The sequence below is a fragment of the Aspergillus mulundensis genome, assembly GCF_003369625.1.
Source record: "Aspergillus mulundensis strain DSM 5745 chromosome Unknown scaffold_2, whole genome shotgun sequence".
Lineage (NCBI taxonomy): Eukaryota > Fungi > Ascomycota > Eurotiomycetes > Eurotiales > Aspergillaceae > Aspergillus > Aspergillus mulundensis.
The window spans coordinates 1,562,763-1,586,589 of NW_020797890.1; the positions used below are offsets into that span (position 1 = coordinate 1,562,763).

Genomic DNA, 23,827 nt, shown 5'->3' on the forward strand with positions numbered 1-23,827 from the left:
CCCATGCCTCGAACAAGACGCCATTACGTATCCCAACGCTCAACTGTAGTTACCGTCATGCTCGATATTTGGAATGATAATGTTTTCCAGCGTAGGAGTACTTAGAGTGGTAGTACGACTAGGGCTCGAACAGTGGAGATTCGAAACCATGAATGCGGGGACGAGCTCTCCGTATCTAGCTACTGTGGAGAGAGGGAATCGAGATCGAGATCGTACTGCGAAAACTCGCTAGACCTTTCGAAGGGGCGCAGTGAACGATACATCCGAGTCTGAGCGGCCTTACCGGACACTGAATTTGAAGCAGACATTGATCACATAACCCTAAACCCAATTCCCCTAATCTTCATCTCGGAACAAACCCCCAGATTTACGAGAGCTTTCCCCAAGCGAATCCGGCCCCACCCGAGCCCACGCCAGGCCGATCCATGGATCTCGGAAACCATCCCGATCTATACCTACCCAAGCCGGGATGGTGTAAGTGGAAACATACCTCTGGGATACAAGGCCCCAGAGGAGATTTAGGTTTGAATCCTAATCCGGCGTACATGTTTATTTGCTTTTATATTTTCGAGGAGATTGATTGGCACTTGCTGCCGCTTCCAAAACTTTGACTTGATTTCCCTTTACACGTGGAGTTGGCACTTGCTGCCTTTTCCACTGATCATTCTCTCACCCGGTGTGGTGTAATGGGCTAACATACCTCTGACCATGTGTCGTCTTGACAGAGAAGATGCAGGTTAGAATCCTGCGCCGGCGCTACGAGTAGAATATCCTTTCTACTAGGATACCATCATACATAACATATGGTATGCAAGGTTTATGGAGTGCTGCTATACTATGCAGCGTAAGCCGGGATCCTAATCACAGCGCACACATCGATACGATGGTCTAGACGTACCACATCACTAAGCAGTCTCTGCGCTTGTCTTTAAACGGATTCTGGTCGAGGCTTCTTATTCCAATGTTCGATGTATTTACCCTTCCGCAAGTGAAGTTCGGCCTAGCGTATGGGTAAGTCATTTTTGGCAGAGAAATTGTAGGCCCGGCGCGGATCCTGCACAGCCTACTTTACTCTACCAGAGCTTTTTGCTTAATGTGGAGCGAGTATCTCCCCCGTGCGGTACCTCGCCCAAACCTCAAAACCGACTCTTTCGTAGAACCCTTCCAGAGCAACCCAATCCACAAAGACCCCCTCAACACCTCGATCCTTCATGTCATTCAACGCATGAGCTACAAGCGCAATCCCCACGCCTGACTTGCGGTGCTCTTCGTCGATACCAACGCAGCCTATCAGACCCGTATTTGGGCCGCAGATGGACGGCATAGCCCAGTTGGACTGCAGCACAGTCGAAGAGGGACCGAGCATGAGCGTCCACCCGACTTGTTTGCCGTGGGGATCAAACGCCGTCATTATGGAAGATGGATGCGATGACGGGTCCAGCTGGGCGTACATGTCGACCCAGTCCTAGCATCATCAGCAAGCAGCTTCTAAGAAAGGTAGAAAGGGAACACAAACAGGGTTATCTGCAAAGCTCCTCCTCTGACCAGCTAGACACTCTTCATACCCATCCGGACCTAACGGGGAGAACGTATACCCTGCCTCATGAGCCCGCGCCGCATAATCGGTATCGCTCCCCTTCCCGCGAAGACTGAACGACCGGATGTTTCGATATAGATCCACGGACCGCGGCGGGTCAGGACTCATCCGGAAGCCGCGATTAGCGAAGAAGTCCAGCGCTGAGTGTGACCTATCCTTTTGCCCGTCTCCATTTGCACTCTGATCCCCAGCTGAGCTTGAAGAGGCCACCGAGGGTCCCTCAACGGGGACACCAGGCCAGAACCGCGGAAACGAGCTCCCGATCTCAACTCTACCTGGTTCAGCTTGCATCTTGGTCGAAGCGGCTCTTAGCAGCGCCGTCCCGATTCCCCTGGCCTGATACGCCGGGAGCACAGCAAGCACGGCAATGTAGGCTTTCGTTGCATCGGCTGGTTTCTTATCTAGATGCTTTGCTGTATAGGAGAGGCAGAATCCGACGGGCTTGTCTTCGCCTCCATCTTGATCTTTGACCTTGGCGATCCAGTGGTGGCCGTTTCCCTGCGGGAGCAGGATGGCGAGGGTCTCTTGCGTGATGGGGTAATTTGGGAGGGCAGCGGACCAGATCTCATAAGTTGAGGGAAGGTCTTGAGTGGTGGAGGGAGTTATGCTAATATTTGTTTGGGTTGGGGATTGCCAGAGTGAGGGGTCGAGCTGGGACATGGTGAGTGTTGGCGTTTCTGATATCTCCAGTTCTGTGGTAATCGTGGCTTGTGAGTGCGATAGCTCATCAAGTGGTAATCAAAGTTTGATATTCGTAGATTTCCTTGGATGCGTCGAGGCTGGGCCACAATAGGAGAATCTGGTGAGTAGTTGACACTCCGTAAGTTGGGTGAGATACGAGATGTCCCGCATTGTAGACTTAAAGACTCAAGGCCGCGAAATCAGCTGATTTGAGCACCGTAAATAGAGGTCAGAGAGTATGGAGGCGCATCAAGACAATAAGTAGTAACTATACACTGTCAAGATACTGTGACATGGAAGAGCCCAGACACTGGCTTGTGGACAACTACAGCTTCATACACGCAACAACTCTACAGCGTACAGAACTCAATGCAACGCCACCAAATCAATTGATTCGTGCAAATTTTCCCATCCTCCGTCCCAACCCAGTTGTTTGCATGGATGTAGTCCCCAACTGTCCCAAATATGTAGTACAGGAAACGCGGAATATGCAACGCAGCCCGACAGAACGAAGACGAACGAAAACCCATTTTTTTGTTCGAAGTGGAAGAGGAGAGGAGAAAAGGAAAAAAGCCGTCGCAAAAAAAAACAACAACACAGAGAACACAAGTATCGGATAGGAATATTGCCCAAATGTTACGAACAAGATGATAAGAAGCAGCGTTTTCCCCATTCAGTACATCGTAACCACAGCCCGGCGTGAGACATTGCGAAAAGCGATCAAGTCCAAACGAGTTAAAACGTAACAGCATAATAAAAGGGATCCAGCCAAGCTCCCGGGGAGAGTAGAGATTACACATTGGAGAGTGACGAAAAGTGTAAAAAGGCACACCCAAATGAACTATAAGATTTTAAGAGTCCAGGGATCGTCCGTCCCTAACAGAGTATGAAAAAGGAGAAGATTTCATCCTGGAAACATTCAACGCCAGAATCTTCTAGTGACCGTAGTTACCACCCCAGCCTCCTCGCCCGGTGTTCCCGCCGTAGTAGTTACCGAAGCTGGCACCACCATAGTTACCGTAGCCGGTAGCCTGGTGGTGGGTCTGGTTGGCAGCTGTCTGGTGCCCGCCGAGGCCGCCGAGGCCGCTGTACTGAGGGTTCAGGTGAGGGTAACCGCCGAAGCCCTGCTGGGCTTGTTGACCCTGCAGCGGGGGAAGACCGGTCTGGCTCTGAGATTGACCAGGGGTGTTGGTCGCGGAGCCAGGGCGGTTAGCCTGGGACAGCGAAGGACTGGGTCCACCAGTCTTGGAAGTGTCAAAGGCCTTTGGTTCTTCCGTCGACACCGGGGTCTGCTGGGTAATAGGCTGCGTCTGTCCGAAGCTACCCTGGCTGCGGCCAAAGACATCCGTCATGCCTGCTCCAAACGCACTGGTGCCTGCAGCGGACTGTTGGCTCTCAGAAGGCTGGGCCGATCCAGTACGGCCATAGACCGAGTCACGACCAGGAATGCCTTGGTTGAAGCTACCAGCAGTCGCCGGGGATGCGGTGTGGTCGTACGAGAAACCGTGGGGGTGACCGTACATGCCACCCTTGCCGCCATAAGGACCGTACTGGCTGCCATAGCCATACTGAGAGCTGTGAGGCATGTATTGATCTTCGTACCGGCGAGCGTCATCGTACATTGGGCGACTGCGTCCGTACTGCTGCTGGCTCATGTAAGAAGCATAGTGAGGGTTCGAGTAGTATGGGTAACCATAACCGTAAGCCTGAGCAGCCTGGCCGGGCATGTGGTGTGCGGCGGGGGTTTGAGTAACTCCAGGAAGAGTTGGGTTGGGGGTCGTGTGGCCGCTGTTCGGGGCTTCAACATGACCATAGCGGCTGGGGGGTTGAGTGGTGGGAATTTGAGGCTGGGCCTCGGCGCCAGAGACACCAAAACCAGCAGCGCGCTGAGCGAGCGACGCATCCTGGGACTGGCCGTAGGCATTGTAGTAGTTGTAAGGAAGACGCTGGTCACCAGCGTAGAATGGCGAATATTCGCTGCCGGTGGTGACGGCGGGCTGAACAGGGGCCTGGTTGGCGAATGGCTCCTGGACCTGAGGCTGTGGCTGAGTGACCTGTTGAGTGAACGGGTCGTAGGGCTTTTGAGAGTCGTAGCGAGCAAAGTCAGAGAACGTGTTTTCGGCCGCAGCGGCCTGAGGAACAGGGGGCAAGCCAGGAGCAGGGCGGGAAACGGCAGCCACCTCCTGAGGAGCTTGAGCTTGAGTAGAGGGAGGCAATGAAGCGCGAGGAGCAACGGGGGAGTGCTGAGGAGGCTGAGCACGGGTTTCGGCGTCTTCTCTGTTCTCATCGATGTCAATGTCAGCAGCATCGCCATTCAAGCCCATACTGCCAAACTGCACGGCAGCACGATCAACGGCATGGTTTCCAGGCATGACAACAGCCTCCTGCTGTTCCATGACACGGCGCTGTGTTCCAGGTGTGCGGATAGTCTGCTTGAATGCGCTCGTGGGCAATGCACTAGCGGTGGGGCGGGCGGGAGTGGACGCGGCGGCGACGCTGGGATCAACGGTGCTGCCAACAGTGCTAGCAGCGGTGGCGGACGGGACAGGGGGCGAGACATCGGGGATTTGCGCAAGGTTGTTCTTGGTCAAGTCATCCTTGGCTGGCGAGACGTCGGCTGATGTGGGTGTTGCGATCTGCGCCTCCTCGGCGGGTTGAGGGACTGCTGGCTGGGGAGCCTTCTCGGCGGGAAGAGGGACAGCAACGGGGACGGGCGCAGGAGCGGGGACAGCTTCAGGTTCGACAGGCTTCTCTTCTTCAGGTTCGGGCACAGGAGCGGGTTGTTCAGTGATAGGAGCAGGAGCGGGAGCAGGGGCAGGAGCGACTGGTTTCTTCTGAGGAGACACTGCCGGTTTCGCGAACAACGACGCCCAGTTCTTGGTGCCTTCAGGCACGGCAGAGGTATCCTTCGTGGTAGAGTCTGTTTCCGGAGCAGCCGCATCGACAGACGGAGCATCGACTGTAGTTATCACTGAATCGGCAATAGGAGTAACTTCGGCCGGGAGGGATGGCTTCTCTGTGCGTGTTCCGTTGGCATGAGCGCCAGCCCGACCGCCGCGACCGCCACGGCCACGATCTCCACGAGCGCGACCACGGCCTTCAAACCCGCCGCGTCCACGTCCTCCTCGGACGGCAGTTGTAGCGGGCTCGGTTGGGGTGGTCTGTACATCCTTGGGCTTGGGGCGGCTCCGGTCGGTAGTCTTCTTCTCTACTTTTCCCCACTGGGAGACGTTGCCTATTGTGAGACCGAGTTAGAAGGAGAACACGCTGACAGACCATCCAATTGAATGAGACACAAGATTGACGAACCTTCACTAATGCGATCAATTGCCTGCTCAAGGTCACCACCGGCATCCTCCAAGGCGAAGACCAAGTCCTCGTCCGTCCAGTCAGAGAACAGCTCCTTCAGCATAGGCAGAGTATCCGAGTATTTCTTCTTCATCTGGCCGAGCTCTCCTTCATCTTCGTATGTAGGCTCTGAAACGTCGGGCTTTGTGGATCTGCTGCCACCTCGACCACCTCTGGAGCTGTAACCGCCACGGCCACCACGGGCGGATACCCTGCCACGAGAGGCAGAAGACCTCGATTGAACTTCAGACATGTTGCTGCACAATCTCTGATTCTCCGGGGAGAAATGTGATGGAGCTCGAAGGAATCTAAGGAAGACGAAAGGTAGAAAATAAGATGCGGCGAGTGGGAGGAAAAAAGCGGGTAAAAAGAGGTTCGTTTAGTGTTGTCGTCCTCCGTAACGATCACAGATGCAGCCTCTCGCGTGAGGCAGCACCAAGGCACGGGAGAAGAGCCGCGAGGGACCGAAATCGAGCAAGAAAAGGAATTGAAGATGCGGAAAGAAGCTGCTGGGACGAAATGGGCGACAAGAATGAACGGGGAGGGTTGAGTATTAGAGTGGAAGGGAGGAGTAGGAGGGAAGTTGAGGGAGAAGAAATGAGGTTTTCAGTGGAGAGCGACCAGCGACCGGGCGATGAAAGACCACAGCTTGGGTCCTGCTGCTCCCTGGCCCGATCAATCGAAACAAAGCCGCTGCGTGCTTGTCCTACAACTCTATATATACAACAGGGGCTGCGACCAATATAGTTTCTTTTATTGTTCTCTCTTTCACGGCATGTACATAGATCGACCAGCAGTCCCATCGTTGTGGGATTTCGTCATCTTTTTGGCTTCGATCTATCCATGGATTCTGTGCCACTACGGAGTACCTAGGTAACTAGTACACCTCACGAATCATGACGGAGAGACAATGGATCAATGACCCTGTAGCTGTTCCTTGCTCAACAACTTATAGAGCATCTGTAGCAAAGTTTGTTATCGATAATAAGGCGATAATTGTCTTTCAAGGGGCTCAGCTGAGTCCGTTCTTGACTGGACCTGTATTCGTGGCGGTTGCTGGCAGGCCGGCAGCCCTTTCTCACCGCCCGCCTTCCGTTCTCGAGACTTGCCATGGCCCAACTTGTGACGAGGAATCATCATCATACGATCAGGGTCTCGAGTGAAAGACTCATGTCAACCACCGACACTTTGCACTGTTAGGAGGCATAATTATCGCACCATGAAGGTTTCCAATGTTTTCGGTTCAAATCCCTGGTCGAGAATCCATTTCCCATTGCCGCAGACTCCTCGCCAGTCTCAACAGCTTTTGAATGCCCTTACGTCCTCTTTCCGTCGCGAACTTGATCGTGAACATCCTCCCACCGCATCCTCTCCAGACGAGGTCTCCGGTGTCAATAATGCCTCTAATGGGCATCGTCTGAACGAGGTTCATCCTCAATCCTCCGTTCATGCTACCGAACAACATCTCCGCACACTTCTCGATAATCCCCTCTTCCGCGTATCGCTCTCCACACATGGCGTCCGGTCCCAACCACAGTTAGATGCGGACGGATTAAGGCCTCGGAAAGAACCTATGGTCATTTTCGACGAACTTGTAGCCTCCGGGTCTGCTACTGTGGCGTCCGTCTCAGATTGTCTCAATTGGCAGCTGTTAATAGCCAGCCGTCACAGCGGCGAAGAGTTTGTCAAGGCACTCAGGGACTCTCAGGCAGGCTCCAGGGTCTTTTCCTGGTGGTCTTCTTCAGATTCGATGACGAAACGCGACTTTATCACAAACGTAAGAGCGGTGCGCAGCACATGCAAGGCTATGGCTGCGGAGGGGCTACAAAGCTCGGTACTGGCTTGGCTGAAAATGTTAGGCGACTGCAATGTTGGTGGCTATCCAACATCCACACGCTTCGCGGAAACAAATTTCAAGTATCTTTTGGGGAATTTCCTCAAGGCGGAAGTCGAATGCGGCGGCGGAATAGGTTCTTCTCTACGTTTTTATCTCGACGCATGCAGGGTACTCGTGCCAATGAGTGATGGGAGACCGAGACTGTCCCTGAAAATAGCTCTTGGTGCACCAGCGGCCTATCTCATCGACAACATCGACAGATTTTTTCTGCACCAGAATACCGAACTTCCTATCCCAGTCGACCTATACGATGAATACGCACAGATGGTATCTATGCTGGAGCTCGGTAAGCTTCAAAGCGCCATTATAGCCATCCACCACCCAACGCGTCCAGATGCACAGCCGTTCGTTCAATTTCTGCACGGTATACGGCCAGCAGATTTCGAATTGTGGCCTCAAGCTCGGCGTACCAAAATTGTGCGAAAAGCTTTTGATGCACTGCGTGTTTTAACTGAGGCTGGGAAGCCAAAAGACGTCTTATATGTGACAAAGTTCCTGGCACAGCATACGCAGCCAATCCACACAGCGCAAGGGCCCAATTCACCGCCCGTGGAGGAAGAGCCGCTACGCGCCCTTCTAGACCCGAAATTGGCCCTTTGAGCGTAGTTTGACCGCTCCCGTACGGTCACGATGGATGATTTCTCGAGGACAGCCTGGCTCTGTTGCTCTCGCTGACCCTTATCCTGGATCTTCAAATTTGTAGCTCCTGAACCTCTATAAGTACGGAGCCATGAAGACGAACCAAAAGACTTGCAATGCTATTTAACTCGGCTTCTGGGCGAATGCATTGCTGAGGGATGGTTCTCCGCATCCTGCTCCACAAGCAGCCGCGCCAAATGCCATGGGGTCTCGTTCTTGGCATGCTGCCCGAGTTGGACCGTGGGTCTAGATTGGAGAGTAACTATGCTTACACGGAGTTGCGTTTCGGGTCTTTTAGCGTGAATTGCTTACTTTGTTTGCGGGCGTGATCTCTGAGAGGTCTAGAGTCAAGAGAGGACAGCCGAAATTACTATTTCTCCGCAGATGCTCTTAGTAAACGTCACCACGCAACCACCTCTTGATCACCTCAATTCCACTCACTTCGCACCTCAGATTGATCAACATCTCACGAGCTTGCGGATTCCCAAATTGCTTTCTAATCCAAGAACAGTTGGCTTCCAGATTAAACTAGCAAAATTTTGATAACCGCATCTGTCATTTCTACTTTTACCCCATTCAACATATCATGGCCTCTGCACCTTCAATCACCGCTCTTGTGTCAGGTACGTACACTGTTCTTGATGACGACAATACAAGTGCTCAAATTTTTTGGGATGGATGATACTAAATTTGTTCTAGACCCTGTAAACAAGCAGTCGTTCAATGATGCTCCGCACCAGAACGGCGATATCCATCCTTCTAAGCCAGCGGAGGATTCTACTTTGATCAAGTCAACCGACGCGAACTCATCAGAGACCCGCGCTACAGCCAATGGGAACCTCAATGAAATCCTATCAGGACATAAAGCAGATGAACCCAATGTTGGCGAGAAGCGAGAGCTTGAAAAGCTCACCACCACGAAACCCGGCGTTGAGGGAGTGCCAGAGCGCGACTCTAAAAAACAGAAAATAAACGAGGATGCATTCGCCGCTAATGCTGCATCTGCCCCTGCACAGCCAGAGAAAGTTGAGCCTAGCCAGACTGCACCGCAGAAGAAAAAAGGTGGACGACCCAGGAAGACCAAGGATACGGTCAAGAAAGACATCCCTACAGATGGCATCGGAAGTCGTACCCGCAGCCGCACCAAGATCATTGTTTGATATTTCTCTATCATCTTGTTCTCATTGTATGTAAGACAGAGTGGAGTGGTGACGTCGCTCGGAAGGTCGTGCCTTTATGCTTGTGAGCAGAGTGCCTCTATCGAGTCCTCTCATTTACGATGTTTGCTAAAAAAATGGCCATTGGCCTCAACAATTTACGTATGGTCTATGAGCATCTTTCTCGGTCCTCGAACACCGCAGTCGTTCTCCGTAATACTATTTGATGGATTCATAGGATCATAGTATGATTGTAACACGAGTTGCCGACATCGGCAAGTAGCTACGGAGTATGTGGACAGGAAGCTGACTCACGCAGTTTCGGAACGGAAGAACCATGCTCATCGATAATTTCCCCCACTATCACAGGAGGGGAAAGTCGGTGTCATAGATTGAAGAGTCATACAAGGCCTTTTTGACTGTTATTCCATCTTTCTTGGACACAATTCAGCGGCTATTTTGAATTTGTACCGCAATTGATTTCCAGACACAATGGGTTCCAACAAGATCTGGCTGCGCGCTGAGACCAAGCCCGCCGAAGCGCGGTCTGCTTGTATGTGAATTTCCCATACATTGAAGTACCGTTTGCTGAATTGATGGACAGTGACTCCCACCACCTGCAAGGCTCTCATTGATGCTGGCTATGAGGTGACAGTCGAGCGATCTACTCAGCGTATTTTCGACGGTAAGCCTCGTCCCATGGATGCCAATCGCATGCTCAAAGCAATTGTCGGCATTGACTCACCACTGGCTCATGATATTTTGCGCTGGACCTTGCTGACTTTGGTCTTTGGTAGATGAGGAATTCGCCAAGGTTCGAGTGCTCGAAAACCAATTGCGACGAACTCCGATTCTGACTACACATGGTACAGGTTGGCGCTCCTCTTGTCGAGGAAGGTTCCTGGGTCAAGGATGCGCCCAAGGACGCATACATTTTGGGTCTCAAGGAGCTTCCTGAGGATGACTTTCCTCTCGAGCACGTTCACATCTCATTTGCGCACTGCTACAAGGAGCAGGGCGGCTGGGAGAAGGTCCTGAGCCGGTGGCCTCGTGGTGGCGGTGTCCTCCTCGACCTGGAGTTCCTCACCGATGATGTCGGTCGCCGTGTTGCTGGTAAGGAGCTGAATTGGGTAGAATTTCGGGGATAGAACTGATGAGACTTTGCGCAGCCTTCGGTTTCTCCGCCGGATATGCTGGTTAGTTCACCGTTTCGTACATGCTGGAACATGACTGGAAGCATGCTTACACTTATTTCAGGTGCCGCTCTGGCCGTCAAGAACTGGGCCTGGCAGTTGACGCATCCCGAGGGCGAGCCTCTTGCTGGCGAAAAGCCTTACGCTAACCAAGATCTTCTGATTGAGTCCGTCAAGGCCTCACTCCAGGCGGGCCAGAAGCAGTCTGGAAAGTCCCCGAAAGTCCTGGTTATTGGTGCTGTGAGTACCCCATCGGCGCTCCCGGGGCATTTCTGACCTTATGTCTTGTAGCTTGGACGCTGCGGTAAGGGTGCTGTGCAACTGGCCAAGGATGTGGGCATTCCCGAGTCCGACATTATTGAATGGGATATGGAGGAGACCAAGAAGGGTTTGTGCTTTTGACCTTTTTGATGCTCCAAACGCTAATGGTGACTAGGTGGTCCCTTCAAGGAGATTGTCGAGGACGCCGATATCTTCGTCAACTGCATTTACCTATCTGCTAAAATTCCTCATTGTAAGTCATCTCCATGATCATATCGAGAACGTGCAATGTCTAATACCTGCTCCTCAGTCGTCAACGTTGAGAGCCTCTCAACGCCCAACCGTCGCTTGTCCGTCATCTGCGATGTGAGCGCTGACACGTATGGCCGTTTCCCTCGAAGCATTGTATGCCTGTTACTAATGGTACCCTTAGCACCAACCCCAACAACCCTATCCCTGTCTACAACATCACCACCACTTTCGACAAGCCCACAGTCCCTGTCACTCTGCCCTCCGGCACCCAGGGCACACCTCTCAGCGTGATCAGCATCGATCACCTCCCATCGCTTCTTCCACGTGAGAGCTCCGAGATGTTCAGTGAAGCGCTGATGCCCAGCTTGCTTCAGCTGAAGGACCGTGAGAATGCTCGCGTATGGAAGCAGGCCGAGGACCTCTTCAACGAGAAGGTTGCCACTCTGCCCAAGACGGCGTAGATCTGAAACGCAATGCATGCCAAATATCCCGAGGTAGCCTTGCATGAACTTTGTATGGATTAGGGTTATGATAGATTCGGAAGCAAAAGCTTTAGATAATGAACATATTCGGGCAATACTTTGATGTATCTTTCCATCTGATCCAGGATCTGCTAAATGTTCTGCCGGACATTATACGCGTCTCACCGATGCCTCGGTGCAGCGAACTCAATTGATCATCGCTCCAAGTTCGGTCTCCAACGTTTCATCTCCATTATTATCCATCCCACGCCGAGCTCTTAACAACCCCACTCGCATCATTTCCCCAACTTACGGATGCCCTCTTGAAGCAGACATCGCAGGCACTAGAAGTCACAGCCTAGTCACAACTCACCGTGGCGTCACTGACCGTCCAGCAAAGGATCTGCAGGTCTATCGACCGCAAATCCCCTCTGGCGCCCACTTCGTCGTCAATCGTGACGGAAATCCGACCGCAATTATTGGCTCTGCTGACGTCCGCTGAGGCGTGAGAATGGAGTCCTGAGGCAATTTAGCCTTACTAGCCGTCCAGCCTGAATCTGGATTATTTTGTTCAGTCTGTGAAGCTGCCCTGGAGAAGAAGGATGTGGGGACGCCGACGGAGCTTCGGGCACTACCTACAGCGACTGCGGTCGGCGCTGAAGAACATCTGAACATCTGCGCTCAGTCTGCAGCCTTGCTTCCATTTGCTTTTCTTTCCCCCACTGATTGCGAGGGATCTTACTGCTGACGGATAAATCCTCGAGCCGCAGCCTTTCGCTGGTTATTGTGCTGCCTACGTATTTCTCTGAACGACCCCTCCGGACGCAGTCGGAAGCTGGCATCCTTCATCAGCACTACTACCTACGGTACCCCAGTCTCTTTTCTCTCCGCAGCCCGCACGGCGCACAGCCTTCCCCGAAACTTGGTTGGGGTCTTTGATGGCAAATTTATTCTTCCACGGCTGACATCCGCCCCGCTTTCTGGCTCACATATTCTGGAGAACGACATCTTGGAAAGAGTGCTGGTTCCAAGCTGGGGCTCCAGATACATCACGAGCGACAGTCATTGCTTTTTCGCAGCCCAGAGACAACGCCTGTGCGCAGGTTTCACTTGCAGGCTTTGTTATAGGCGGCCCATGGAAGACCAATAAAATAGCAGCCGAACAGCCCTCGTACGAGAAATCCGCGGGTTGATGCAGGAAAAACCAACCACTGTTGCCGCTTATGCGGCGGGAGCGTCTCTGGCGGCTGTTGCTTTGTTCTACGTCTTTGGGCCAAATTATACCATTGATGGAGATGATGTAGGGGGGAACCGCAAGAAGAGCATCGTTGGCCTTTCCAACCCCGCCAATGACTGCTTCATCAACTCCGTGCTCCAGGCGCTTGCCGGCCTAGGAGATCTGCGCTTGTATTTGATTCGAGAGCTCCATCGGCGTGAATTGGATGGCCCTGAAATCTATAACCAGTTGCCCGAGTCGGATGAGCAGTTGCGCGAGAAGAGACCGGATCGTGTCCGGGAGCTGCAGCAGGGTACGATCACCAGGGCGCTGAAGGAGATGCTGGATCGGTTGAATGAGCGGCCGATCTACAAGAAGACGATCTCGGCACGCGGCTTTATCCAGGCCTTGGAGTTTGCGTACCGCACGCGAATCAGTCGCAACCAGCAGGACGCGCAGGAGTTCCTGCAAATTGTGGCTGAAAGGCTGTCTGACGAGTACCATGCCGGTGTCAAGGCACGCCAGCGGGCGGAAAAGTCGATCGAAGACAGTCCCGATCAAGGCAGTGAGGAGGCTCCATCTGAGATTGAAGTGCGAGTAGATGATGGCTCAGAAAACGGCCTCCCCGCCATCATAGACACCAAGCTCAAAGAGATTGACAACGAGTACGGCTTTCCTTTTGAAGGTAAGATGGAGTCCCAGATTGAATGCCAGTTCTGCCACTACAAATACAAGCCCAACCAAACGACATTTGTCAACTTGACTCTACAAGTCCCGCAGAAGAGCTCTACCACGCTCAATGCATGCTTCGACGGCCTTCTCAAGACTGAATACATTGACGACTTCAAATGTGATAAATGCCGGCTGCTACACGCAATTGAAGTGAAATCAAACGGGCTTATCAAAGCTCGTTCAGCAATGGACAGGCAGTCCTTAGAAGCTGAAATAGAGAAGATCCAGATCGCTCTTACCAGTGATCCGGAGTGCGCTCTGGACGGAGTGACGCTACCACCGTCAGAGCTTGCCCCGAAGCGCAAAATTGCGAGGCATATGCGGATTACGGTCTTCCCGAAAATCATCGCCATCCATCTCTCACGATCGATGTTTGACCGAAGCGGTTCCACGAAAAATGCCGCGAAGGTCTCTTTTCCTGAACGACTTCCGCTTGGAGGCATTCTCGACCAAAAGTGGTTCAAATTGCTAGCCATCGTCTGCCACAAAGGCAGCCATAATAGTGGACATTACGAATCATTCCGGCGAAACCATCTCTACCCTCCATATTCGACACCCAGCGTCTTCAGCTCCTATGCACAAAGTCGCGCAGCCAGCGAGAATCCCTCACGTGTGGCAAGCCCGCGTCTTCCTGCCAGTAGCAGCAGCACAGAACCCCCAGTTCTCAACATATCGACTCCAGTCTCACCATCTTCATCTCTCTCTCCGGACTCGCCACCCAGACCCTCCTCAACAACTGACCTCAAGAATACTCGCCCGGCCACATCCAGCTCCCGCGTCTCTTTCCAGAGTACACGCTCGTCCTCTAAACAGAACCTCTCACCTACATCTGCGCAACGTGGCTCGTCATCTCTCGATACGGCTCGCCTTAGCAGCCCTGCTTCGCGATCATCCCTTGCTGAGCGAAACGCCTCAGCAACAGACACGGAGGCTAGTGCAAGCGCAACAGTTGCATCACGGCTGCGGCGTCGCCGCAAACCGGCTGATCGGTGGTGGCGGATCTCGGATGAGAAGATCAAGGAATGCAAGACCTCTGACGTGCTGGGCATGCAGAAGGAAGTGTATCTCTTGTTCTACGAGATGGAGAAGACGGCCGCTTGAGGCCTTGGTTGTTCGTCTACACTTGCTCGCATTTTTGGGAGAGTGGTTGGATCTCTACCTTACGGTTCATTAGTACATACGTTTGTGGAGACTTGATTGTCTAAGAATTTCATAGAGTACATTCGCATAACTGGACATGGACGTCTATCGTTTCTGTTCTGCTTTGGCTAAATATAGAGGGTGCTGTGTCGGTTGTGTTTCTTCTCTTTTCCTTATCCATTCACGGTATGGATATACCGACTGTCCGAGCTCTTTATGCATCAAACAATTGTAGAAATCCAAGTTTCAAACCCTATGTCAGAGTTGACACGACAATTAGACGTAACAGACCCAGGAAGAAGTCAGCAGGATATCTAAGATCTTACGAATCGCAGAATGTCCAAGAGCCTACCTAGGAAAGGCCAGACTATATTCGTCCCATACAAAAGTCAACGTTGGAAACTTAGGTGACACTCTCACACATGCTGGAATACGTTATGGAGAATCTCATTTCTCTAGGAAATGTCTCAAGAATCCCAGCTTGAGCGTTAGGAGTTGAAACAGGAGCACGACTCACTATACATACCTACAATGGCACCTAAAAATAATCCCTACACTTAGACATCAATCAATTGTCTTTCCTCAGTTTCTTTGTTAAGCCTAATACTTGTCTCATAATGGCTACCTTCTTTGACATTGAAACGTGGTGAAGACACTGCCAACCCTACGGTAAAGGGTGTATACAAAGAGCTCATACCTAGGGGTTTGTCTAAACAAAGAGTTCAGTATATACTCTCTACACAGCGCACGAATATAGATGTATGATCGAGACAGTAAAGCGATATGGAACAGTTTGGAGCCAGACTTGGATCTGTAGTGATTAAGGATAGTTAAATAATCCTTCCTGTCTCCTGATGGAGGATTTTAGCATGCATACTGAAGTTTTGAATTCATGAAATACGATCTACACTTTGATAGTGTCTATACATCCATACATTCTATAGTATAATACAGCACAGATACGTCTTCATGGCTATACCTTACATTATAGTCCCACCTAGACCAGAGGGGTACTACGAGCCCTATCTCAAGTCCATGATGGCCGACGATGACGACGACGACTACAACTACAACTACAACCACCGCGGGAAACGGCCAAAAGACGACAACAAACAGGACGGCCTCATCGACGCCGAGCCAGTTCGGCCATGGTATGCGAGAGATTTTCCCGTCGAATACCCTCTACCACGACACTCACCACCACCGGTACTCCCCCCACTGCCACGGCGTTTCTCCTGGTCGTCCGATGATGATCTCCCTCCGCCTCCGAAGGTGGTGATCCGAGCCCTGCCACCGGCTCCAATGATGCCGGTTCCCCCCAAGAAGCGGCTTGAGGGGGTCCGGCAGGTGCTGGGTAGTGCGCTTAATGTTTTGGCGGGCGCGCTGCAGTTCAGAGGAGGAGGCAATGTGAATGCAGTTGAAGGTAATGATGCTCAAGCAGGAGATGGGGCTAGTACCCATGGTGAGCCTGAGCCTCAGCCTGAACCTGAGCGTGCTCCTGCCTCCCCTCCTGTTTCTCCACGGATCCTCGAATATGTCGAGTATCATGGAGACGACTCCGTGGATGCCCCAGGAGAGCAGAGCGAGGCGGAGAGCAGCAGTAATGAGAGAAGAGACCCCTGGAATTTCATGGCACCAGGGTCAGGATATTATTCGAACAGCAACGGGTCGAGTGTAGATGGCGAAGCCGATGCCGAGGAAGTGCAAGAAGAGGAAGCCAGCGGGAGGACGGCGGAGCCTCTTATCTCCGACCCCAGCTCCGGCTCCGACGATCAGCTGCCGGCCAACGACTCCCTCCCCCCTTCCCACTTCTACAGCCCAGACGTTCCACGCCCGTCCGTCGAGGACGACAACGGCGAGGCGCTTGCTGCCAGCCCCGCGGCAAGCCCGATCCGCTTGTTCTCCGACGATGTTCCTGCTCGCAGGCCTTCACCAAACCTCGTCCTATCTCCGACTCGACCAGAGGAGCCAGAGAAGGACGAGGGCCAGAGTCCCCCTAAAGACGAAGCTGCCGCCCTTGGTGGCGATGGCTCAACTGGTTTGGCACCAGCTTCGTCAGAGTGCCCTGCAGAACCCGTACCTGCAGCTGATGAAGAGAATGTGCCAGCTACCGACGCTGCTCCGGAGGAGCCTGGTGATCGTTCGCCTGTTCAGGAACAAACGTCGCTAGGCCCGTCTCCTGATTCATTCGTGCAATCGGTGGAAGACAATTGTCAAGACTCTGCAGAAGCCGGAGGCGCTGCTGCGCAGCCTGGTAATGGCTCATCTGCTTTCGCACAAACGTTGCGAGAGCTGTCGCCTGACATGATAGCGCAGCTGGAAGAAAATGAGGCACAAATTTCCGGTAATGACGCTACTTCTGTGCGGATCAGCGATGGTCTCTCTGGCCAGGCTCTAACAGCACCAGACTCTCCTCCTGGTCCACGACCGCAGCCAGAGCGGGATGAAAGCCGAGCCACAGCAGACGCTGCTTCTACTCAGGCCGGAGATGACTTGCCTGCTTTTGGGCGAACATCATCGGACTCTTCTCCTGATCGAGTAGTAGAGCTGAATCAGGATGAGGATCAAGCTTCCGCAGACGCTGCTTTTATTACAGGCAATGACTCGCCCGCTCCTGTACCAACGTCGCCAGATTACATGGCAGGCCCTCTAAATGCACCTGCAACACTAACAGGTGACGGAGGGCTTTTGTTTTGGGCCAGCACAGCTTCTTCTCCTCCAAAATTAGGTGCTGCTTCTCTCGACCCTCCATCACCACGGCCACGGCGCTTCACAGACCCTAACCCTATACAGCCATCAGATGATGAATGGGAAGTATCGCCTATAGATGTTGCTTCGGGCCAGGGCGATAATGGTTCTGATTATGGCTCCGGCTATGGTAATACGCCACGCTCACAGGGATCAAAACTGAATACGCCGGATCAGGTGGTTGAAAATGAGCGGAGAGAGGAGAATGAAAGTGAAGAAGACCAGCAGGGTGACCAAGATGACCAGCGGGACGACCAGGATGACCAGCGGGATGAGCAGGAGGATGAGCAACAGGATGAGCAGCAGGATGAGCGGCAGGATGAGCAACAGGATGAGCTACAGGATGAGCAGGAAAATGAGCGAGAGGATGAGCAGGAGGATGAGCAACAACACGATCCTGATGCACCAATTCAGTCAATTGAGGATGATTCCCCCCTCAACAGCCAAGATAATTCCCGCGCCAACAGCCAGAACAGTTCCCGCTCAAACAGCCAGAAGAATTCCCGCTCAAACTCGGACAACTCCCTCTTCACTGAAAAAAGCAGCAATGCTAGCAACAACAAGAAGGGGAGCCAAGATAATTCCCGCWCCAACAGCCAGAACAGTTCCCGCTCAAACAGCCAAAAGAGTTCCCGCTCAAACTCGGACAACTCCCTCTTCACTGAAAAAAGCAGCAATGCTRGCARCAACAAGAAGGGGAGCCAAGATAATTCCCGCRCCAACAGCCAGAACAGTTCCCGCTCAAACAGCCAAAAGAGTTCCCGCTCAAACTCGGACAACTCCCTCTTCACTGAAAAAAGCAGCAATGCTGGCAACAACAAGAAGGGGTTGCGGCAGGGGCCATCATTTTCTAACCCCCAGCTCAATATGGATCTTCCGGGGGGATACAACCCTGGGCCCTCATCACCGAGGAGGGAGGTTCCTAACCCCCAGCTCAATATGTATCTTCCGAGGAAGTATGGACCTGGGGGATCACCTACAGATGTAGACACCGAGAAAGATAGCCAGGAAGAACCATGGCTCATGAACCCTGAATTGGAAAAAGAGATCGACGAGTTGAACCTCGTTAGTCTATCCCCCTCAAACAGGTAAGCAAGGCTTATGCCGACTTCTCTTCATTTATACTAATCAACTATAGGTCTCCGTCGATGTCCCCTGAGCCTCCAACTCCAAGGGAGTCTGATTTTCTGTCCCCTGAGCCTCCTACCCCAAGAGAACCTCCGCGATGTACCCCTCAAACTTCAGGGTCAACTTCACCTGAGCCACCCACTCCAAGAGAGTCCGATTTCCCTGGCTTTTCTGGTGTGTCGATGTCTCCTGAGCCTCCAACCCCAAGAGAACCTCCTCAGAATAATCCTTTTGAAAATGGTCCTCCTAGGAGTGGTCTTTTTGGCGATAGTTCTTCTGATGGTGGTTCTTCTAATGGTAGTTCTTCTGGGGATAGTTCCCCAACAGCTTCTGCATCACGTCCATTATTGCGTACTGTAGCTGGGAGAGCAAACGTGCCTAATTCACCTCCTAGTTGGGACGGAGACTCTCAATCTGGACGTCGAAGAGTGCGCAACAGGACCAGAGACGCGACTACGCCTCCTGCACCTAATTCCAGGGAAGGGAACGGTCCATCTCAAGGCCAGGAAGGTAGAAGGCGGGTGGAGTTGGACGAGGCCTATGTGGATAATGGAGGGGGAGATGATATTGAGGAGGAGGCGGAAGTTAATAACAATAATGAGGGCGATGAACTCGCAAGCACCGCAAGGGCCCCGAGAGGTAGGAAACGCACCTCGCCCTCTGGCCCTGGCCCTCGCGCAAAAAGAGTAAACTTGGGGGGCAGTGGTCAAGCTCTAGGAAGTATAGGAATAGGCGGCCTTAGACGAAGCGCAAGAACTCGAAATAATGGCAACGGAACGACGACAACGGCCACCGGGGCCACCGGGGCTATCGGGGCCACCAACGGCGCTGGAGGCGCTAGAGGCACACGAGGCGCAGATACTTTGTCTGGTGGCCAGGCGGGTGCAAATAAAAGAAAGAGAGGAGCAGGCACGACAGCCTCAGCTGGCTCAGACGCAGATGCAGGTGCAGGCAAGACCTGGGGTACGTATCCCATTCCCTTCCACTCATGTTCATATTCTGCATTACAATATCAGAAACTAACTGCAAATTTCCTCGCAGAACCATCTTTGGTAATGAATAGCGTCCCCACAAAAGCCTGTTCTATTTATGTCCTTGGGATTAACAGGCTCGGCCAGCTTGGTATGAGTGATCATGATATGTACATGAAGCCCACCAAAAACAAGAAGCTAGAAAAGGTGATACAGGTAGCGGCTGGCCGTTATCACTGCATTGCCATCACTGCCGACAACAAGATTTGGACTTGGGGTGACAATTCATATGGGCAGCTGGGAAGGGACTCACCAGGTTTCGAGGGCTTCGACACAACGCCCCCGTATAACGGTAACACGCGCAAGGGCAAAAGTCAAGAGAAGGGCCCGGAATCCGGCAAAGATCCGCAGCCGGGACGCCAAGTTGAATGGGAACCCAAAGAAGTTTCCTTCGACGAATTCGATTTTCACCCTGACACGAGATTCGTGCAGGTCGTAGCAACGGATATGGCGTGTCTCGTTCTGACGAACTTTGGTGATGTGTTTGGCTGGGGAACCTTCAGAGTACGTTTCCCGCATCGATTTGACTTGGAACATAATGCTGACCAAATGTGTTGTATAGGAGGGAGACGCAGTAGACATGAATGTTGAATCAAGAGTGATCGGCTTCCGCCGTGACAAGAAATACCAAACCACCCCATATCTTATGAAAGAAGTCAGAAACGTCAGGCGGCTCGCCGCCGGCGCCGAGCACGTCCTCGCCCAGGTCGCCGTGACAATCGAGCAACCTAAGGAAAAGGTGAAGAGGAAGGATAACCAGGATAACCAGAGGAACCAGGAGAACCAGAGGAACCAGGAGAACCAGGAGAACCAGAGGAACCAGAGGAACAGGAAAGAGTATAAGGCACAGAAGAAGGACCTAGCCGGTCCCCCAGTTGACGGATCCGTGATCACTAGAGACATAGTCAAGTCCTGGGGCGGCCACAGACACGGTCAGCTCGGCCGTTGTAAGCCTCTACCTACTGACGTCACCTGCGTTAACCCAAACAATTGTTACTTCGGCGATAATAACCATGCACGTTGGAAAGTGGATGATAACGACATAGACACCATTGGCGCAGGCAAATATCAGAGTTTTGTTATCATGAAGGGAGGCCGTGATGTATTTTCCTGGGGATATAACTATTGTTATCAGACGGGTCATAGACATGGACACAACGCGGCTACCTTCATTTATGGACCTGACAATAACACAAAAACGCCTGACAAAACCACCGTTTACTGGGGCGAACCCCGTGTTGTTACATCCGTGGGCGGGGGCTTCTGGCATGGCGTTGCAATAGGAGATGACACCCTGGGCAGACAAGGAAAAGACAGACAGTGTTGGACTTGGGGCCTTGAACTTAACTCGAACGGTTTGTTGGGAGTCCCCACTGCCTACATTTCCCCAACTGATAGCAACGGAGTTACCGTGCAAAGACCCATTCGCGTTCAAGACACTTCAGGAGCTAGACTGGGCAATGTCGAGGAGGTGTTTCCCGGGTATCTACATACGGTTGCGGTCTTGAGGGACGGGAGAGCGATGGGTTGGGGAGCTAATTGGGCGGGCGAACTTGGAGAGGCTGGAAACCATTGGACCAGGTACAGAAGCCTCAATGGGAATTATTGTGACGCGGCGACACAGATCCAGGTGCCGGGGGATGTTGTTTCGGCTGCTGTGGGTCTCATGTTTACCATCTTGCTTGTGGAGAATGAGGAAGATGAGGAGGATGAGGAGGATGAGGAGGATGAGGAGGATGAGGAGGATGAGGAGGATGAGGAGGATGAGGAGAATGAGGAGAATGAGGAGAATGAGGAGGATGAGGAGGATGAGGAGCGTCAGAGGTATAAGAAGCGTCAGAGGTATGAGGGATATTATGCGGCCGGGGATGGGGAGCATGGGGAGCATCCGGGGTATGACGAGGTTGAGACGAACGTCTTAATGTTAAGGGACTGAAATTAGTTGAGGTTTGGACTTGGGACTTGGGACTGGGGATGGGGATGCTGTGGTTGTTTCTTGTATATAATCTGCTTTTGCTTTTTGACCTGGCTATCTATTACTTTAGCCTAGATTCTGTCTTCTTTACTTGGATATACATGTATATAGTACTAGTGCTATTCCCTCGACTAGATGTTCTTCTATATAGAACTATATATAATGCTCACACTTTATACCAGCATCCCCTATAAAGAGACACTCAATATCCATGGTACCTGTCTTGTGATTAGGCTAGCCCAACTGAACGGACGCAACTTCCTATCAAGGGCCAAAGTCAAAGTTGGCTAAGTTAGGGTCCGCTCCCGCCGCGCCGGAGTATTAAGGTTATTGCCCTTCGATACAATACTGGCGCGAGATGAGATAAGCGCTCTAACTCCGGTGGCGAGCTGAGTTTTTAGGTATGGCATCGTACGGTACGTGCTCGGAGCTTCTCGCCGAACTCTACTTGTACCGGTCAGGTACATGTCCTTGTGCTTGTGCCTGTGCTTGCGGTATACGTGGAGGTCCTACTTACATTATACGTTTTAGTTTTACAGGCTACGGGTGGAAGGGGAAATGTAGGAAAGGACCTAGTGTCCTCTATTCTAATCACATTCTCTATCTTGAGCTTGGTAGCCAAAAGCGACAATGCAGGGTATCGCAGCATAGTCCAAGCTTGGTATCTGGAACGCCGAAAATAAAAAAAGTAGAGAAAGCTAAAGCAGAAGCGATGTGGGCATCGCACAGTCTGATAGCGCGAGTTGAAAGACATAACTTTTGAGGTAATAGAAGTGGCCAAAAGCAAGGATGAGGGCAAGAGCGAGGGCTAGGTAGCTATCACTGCCATTTTCGCCCCGTCAGCACTGAAGTGTCTTTGATACGCGTTGAGGATGTTGTTGAATACATACCCCGAACACATACCAAAAGAGTCTGGGGCATCTCCAGACCTGCTTCAGGCCGCAGCTGATATCGGACGGGGAGGCTTGTCAGGCAAGAAGCGGTGGAAGTCCCCAACCTTCTCGAGCGAGCTCTTCACCTTCTCGATTTGCTCTTGGATCCGCTTGAGCCGCCCCCATTCTTCGTTTATGGCCGCATCCAACTTAGCATAGCCCACGTCGTTGTAGTCGTCTCCATTCTCTGCCTTGTCGACTTGGTCGTTTGGGAGAGCTAGATCGGGTACGACATCGTCATCCGTAGGCGCATCATAGCGATTATCCATCTCGTCGTCAGTAGGCTTGGCGATGCTGTCCTGACCGTAGTGGACCCTGTCATGATCAAGGCCCCAGTCCACCCTATGATCAGTGGCAAAAGCAAAATGTTCTGTAACATATTTCTCTGGCTCAAACACCGGACGTTCTTCCGCGTTGAGGCCATCATCTAGACCAGAGTTCCGGATTGCAGTATCAGAAAAAGGGTGCACCTCAGGGGTGTCTCCAGTGAAAAACTTCCGGGATCTGACGGACTCTTGTATGTCATCTAGCTCCCAAATCCAATCGTCCATTTGCACGACGAGATCACTGTAAACATGATGGACAAAATCATCTGGATCGGTGAAACGAGTTGAGCGCGGGACACGCTTAGGAAGTTCAACTCCTCTGGACGGATATCCGCTGATCGAACAGAGGTAGGGGCTGTGGAGAGTTGGATAGTACTGGCCATCCACGGTATCGGAGTCGCTGTCCATTGGGGTTGGTTTCTGCTGGTTCGGGCAGCAGGCAGGTAGTAATCTGGGGGTCTGGTGATGGTTCGGACCTGAGGAGGCTTTGATTTTGGAGAAGCAGACGAAGTGAAGCAAATAATATACAGATGTTACAAAGAAGAGAATATCAAGAAGATCAAGTGAACAGTCAACTGCTGGCCACCCCAAGGGGTTTATATAGTACGTTGAAACCTTATTGATGCCGCCATTCCATGACACATTTCCATCCCAGTGAGTATGCACTGAGAGCCATGGCGGAATACCAGCCCTAGTTTGTAGTGGCACCGAGGTGCTCCGCGAGGAGCTCCCAGTTCGGATGAGTCATGACAAGAAAAGTCTGAGTCTCACATCAGTATCAAATCTGTAAATCTGTGAGGTCAGCATCATTCCAAGCCAACATACAGCCATCGCATGATGAGGCGAAGGCAGTGACGTGTAGAACTATAAAGAGGAGACAGATTTCCCGTTGGTTGGGAGCTGCCTCTTTGAAACTTAGTATAGGGGGATAGTCCCGGGTCCTAAGAATCTCCAAAGGCAACTCCGTAAGACCGCTGTGAATAGCCTCAGGCTTCTGAGCCTGCAGCACGTTCTGACCGCTGTGCTCCGAAGCGCAAAGACTGGCGGGAAGTTAACGGAGGAACCCCGCTATTTTTCCGAAGCTGAGATGAAGGCACGAAAGAAAAACGGAGA

The 23,827-nt window shown here is 52.2% G+C and overlaps 7 protein-coding genes across 7 annotated transcripts; 4 read left to right on the forward strand and 3 right to left on the reverse strand.

Moving 5' to 3' along the window:
• Nucleotides 1-1,090: 1,090 nt before the first annotated feature.
• On the reverse strand, nt 1,091-2,257 carry DSM5745_03182 (putative beta-N-acetylglucosaminidase; the record flags this gene model as incomplete). Its single annotated transcript, XM_026745198.1, has 2 exons — nt 1,091-1,465; nt 1,517-2,257. The coding sequence occupies 2 exons, from the start codon at nt 2,255-2,257 to the stop codon at nt 1,091-1,093; spliced, it is 1,116 nt and encodes a 371-aa protein (XP_026606064.1).
• A 956-nt stretch (nt 2,258-3,213) lies between these two features.
• Nucleotides 3,214-5,879, reverse strand: DSM5745_03183 (putative RNAPII degradation factor Def1; the record flags this gene model as incomplete). The annotated part of the gene is made up of 2 exons (XM_026745199.1): nt 3,214-5,513; nt 5,588-5,879. The coding sequence occupies 2 exons, from the start codon at nt 5,877-5,879 to the stop codon at nt 3,214-3,216; spliced, it is 2,592 nt and encodes an 863-aa protein (XP_026606065.1).
• Nucleotides 5,880-6,845: 966 nt separating this feature from the next.
• DSM5745_03184 (uncharacterized protein) lies at nt 6,846-8,123 on the forward strand (the record flags this gene model as incomplete). Its single annotated transcript, XM_026745200.1, has 1 exon — nt 6,846-8,123. One exon carries the CDS (start codon nt 6,846-6,848, stop codon nt 8,121-8,123), a length of 1,278 nt encoding a protein of 425 aa, XP_026606066.1.
• Nucleotides 8,124-8,748: 625 nt separating this feature from the next.
• Nucleotides 8,749-9,322, forward strand: DSM5745_03185 (uncharacterized protein; the record flags this gene model as incomplete). The annotated part of the gene is made up of 2 exons (XM_026745201.1): nt 8,749-8,785; nt 8,862-9,322. 2 exons carry the CDS (start codon nt 8,749-8,751, stop codon nt 9,320-9,322), a joined length of 498 nt encoding a protein of 165 aa, XP_026606067.1.
• Nucleotides 9,323-9,811: 489 nt separating this feature from the next.
• lys1 (saccharopine dehydrogenase (NAD+, L-lysine-forming)) lies at nt 9,812-11,486 on the forward strand (the record flags this gene model as incomplete). Its single annotated transcript, XM_026745202.1, has 10 exons — nt 9,812-9,872; nt 9,924-10,004; nt 10,117-10,133; nt 10,192-10,432; nt 10,489-10,515; nt 10,577-10,752; nt 10,804-10,900; nt 10,949-11,026; nt 11,084-11,153; nt 11,207-11,486. 10 exons carry the CDS (start codon nt 9,812-9,814, stop codon nt 11,484-11,486), a joined length of 1,128 nt encoding a protein of 375 aa, XP_026606068.1.
• Nucleotides 11,487-12,678: 1,192 nt separating this feature from the next.
• On the forward strand, nt 12,679-14,535 carry DSM5745_03187 (putative ubiquitin C-terminal hydrolase; the record flags this gene model as incomplete). Its single annotated transcript, XM_026745203.1, has 1 exon — nt 12,679-14,535. One exon carries the CDS (start codon nt 12,679-12,681, stop codon nt 14,533-14,535), a length of 1,857 nt encoding a protein of 618 aa, XP_026606069.1.
• A 7,855-nt stretch (nt 14,536-22,390) lies between these two features.
• On the reverse strand, nt 22,391-23,122 carry DSM5745_03188 (uncharacterized protein; the record flags this gene model as incomplete). Its single annotated transcript, XM_026745204.1, has 1 exon — nt 22,391-23,122. The coding sequence occupies one exon, from the start codon at nt 23,120-23,122 to the stop codon at nt 22,391-22,393; it is 732 nt and encodes a 243-aa protein (XP_026606070.1).
• Between the last annotated feature and the right edge of the window lie 705 nt (nt 23,123-23,827).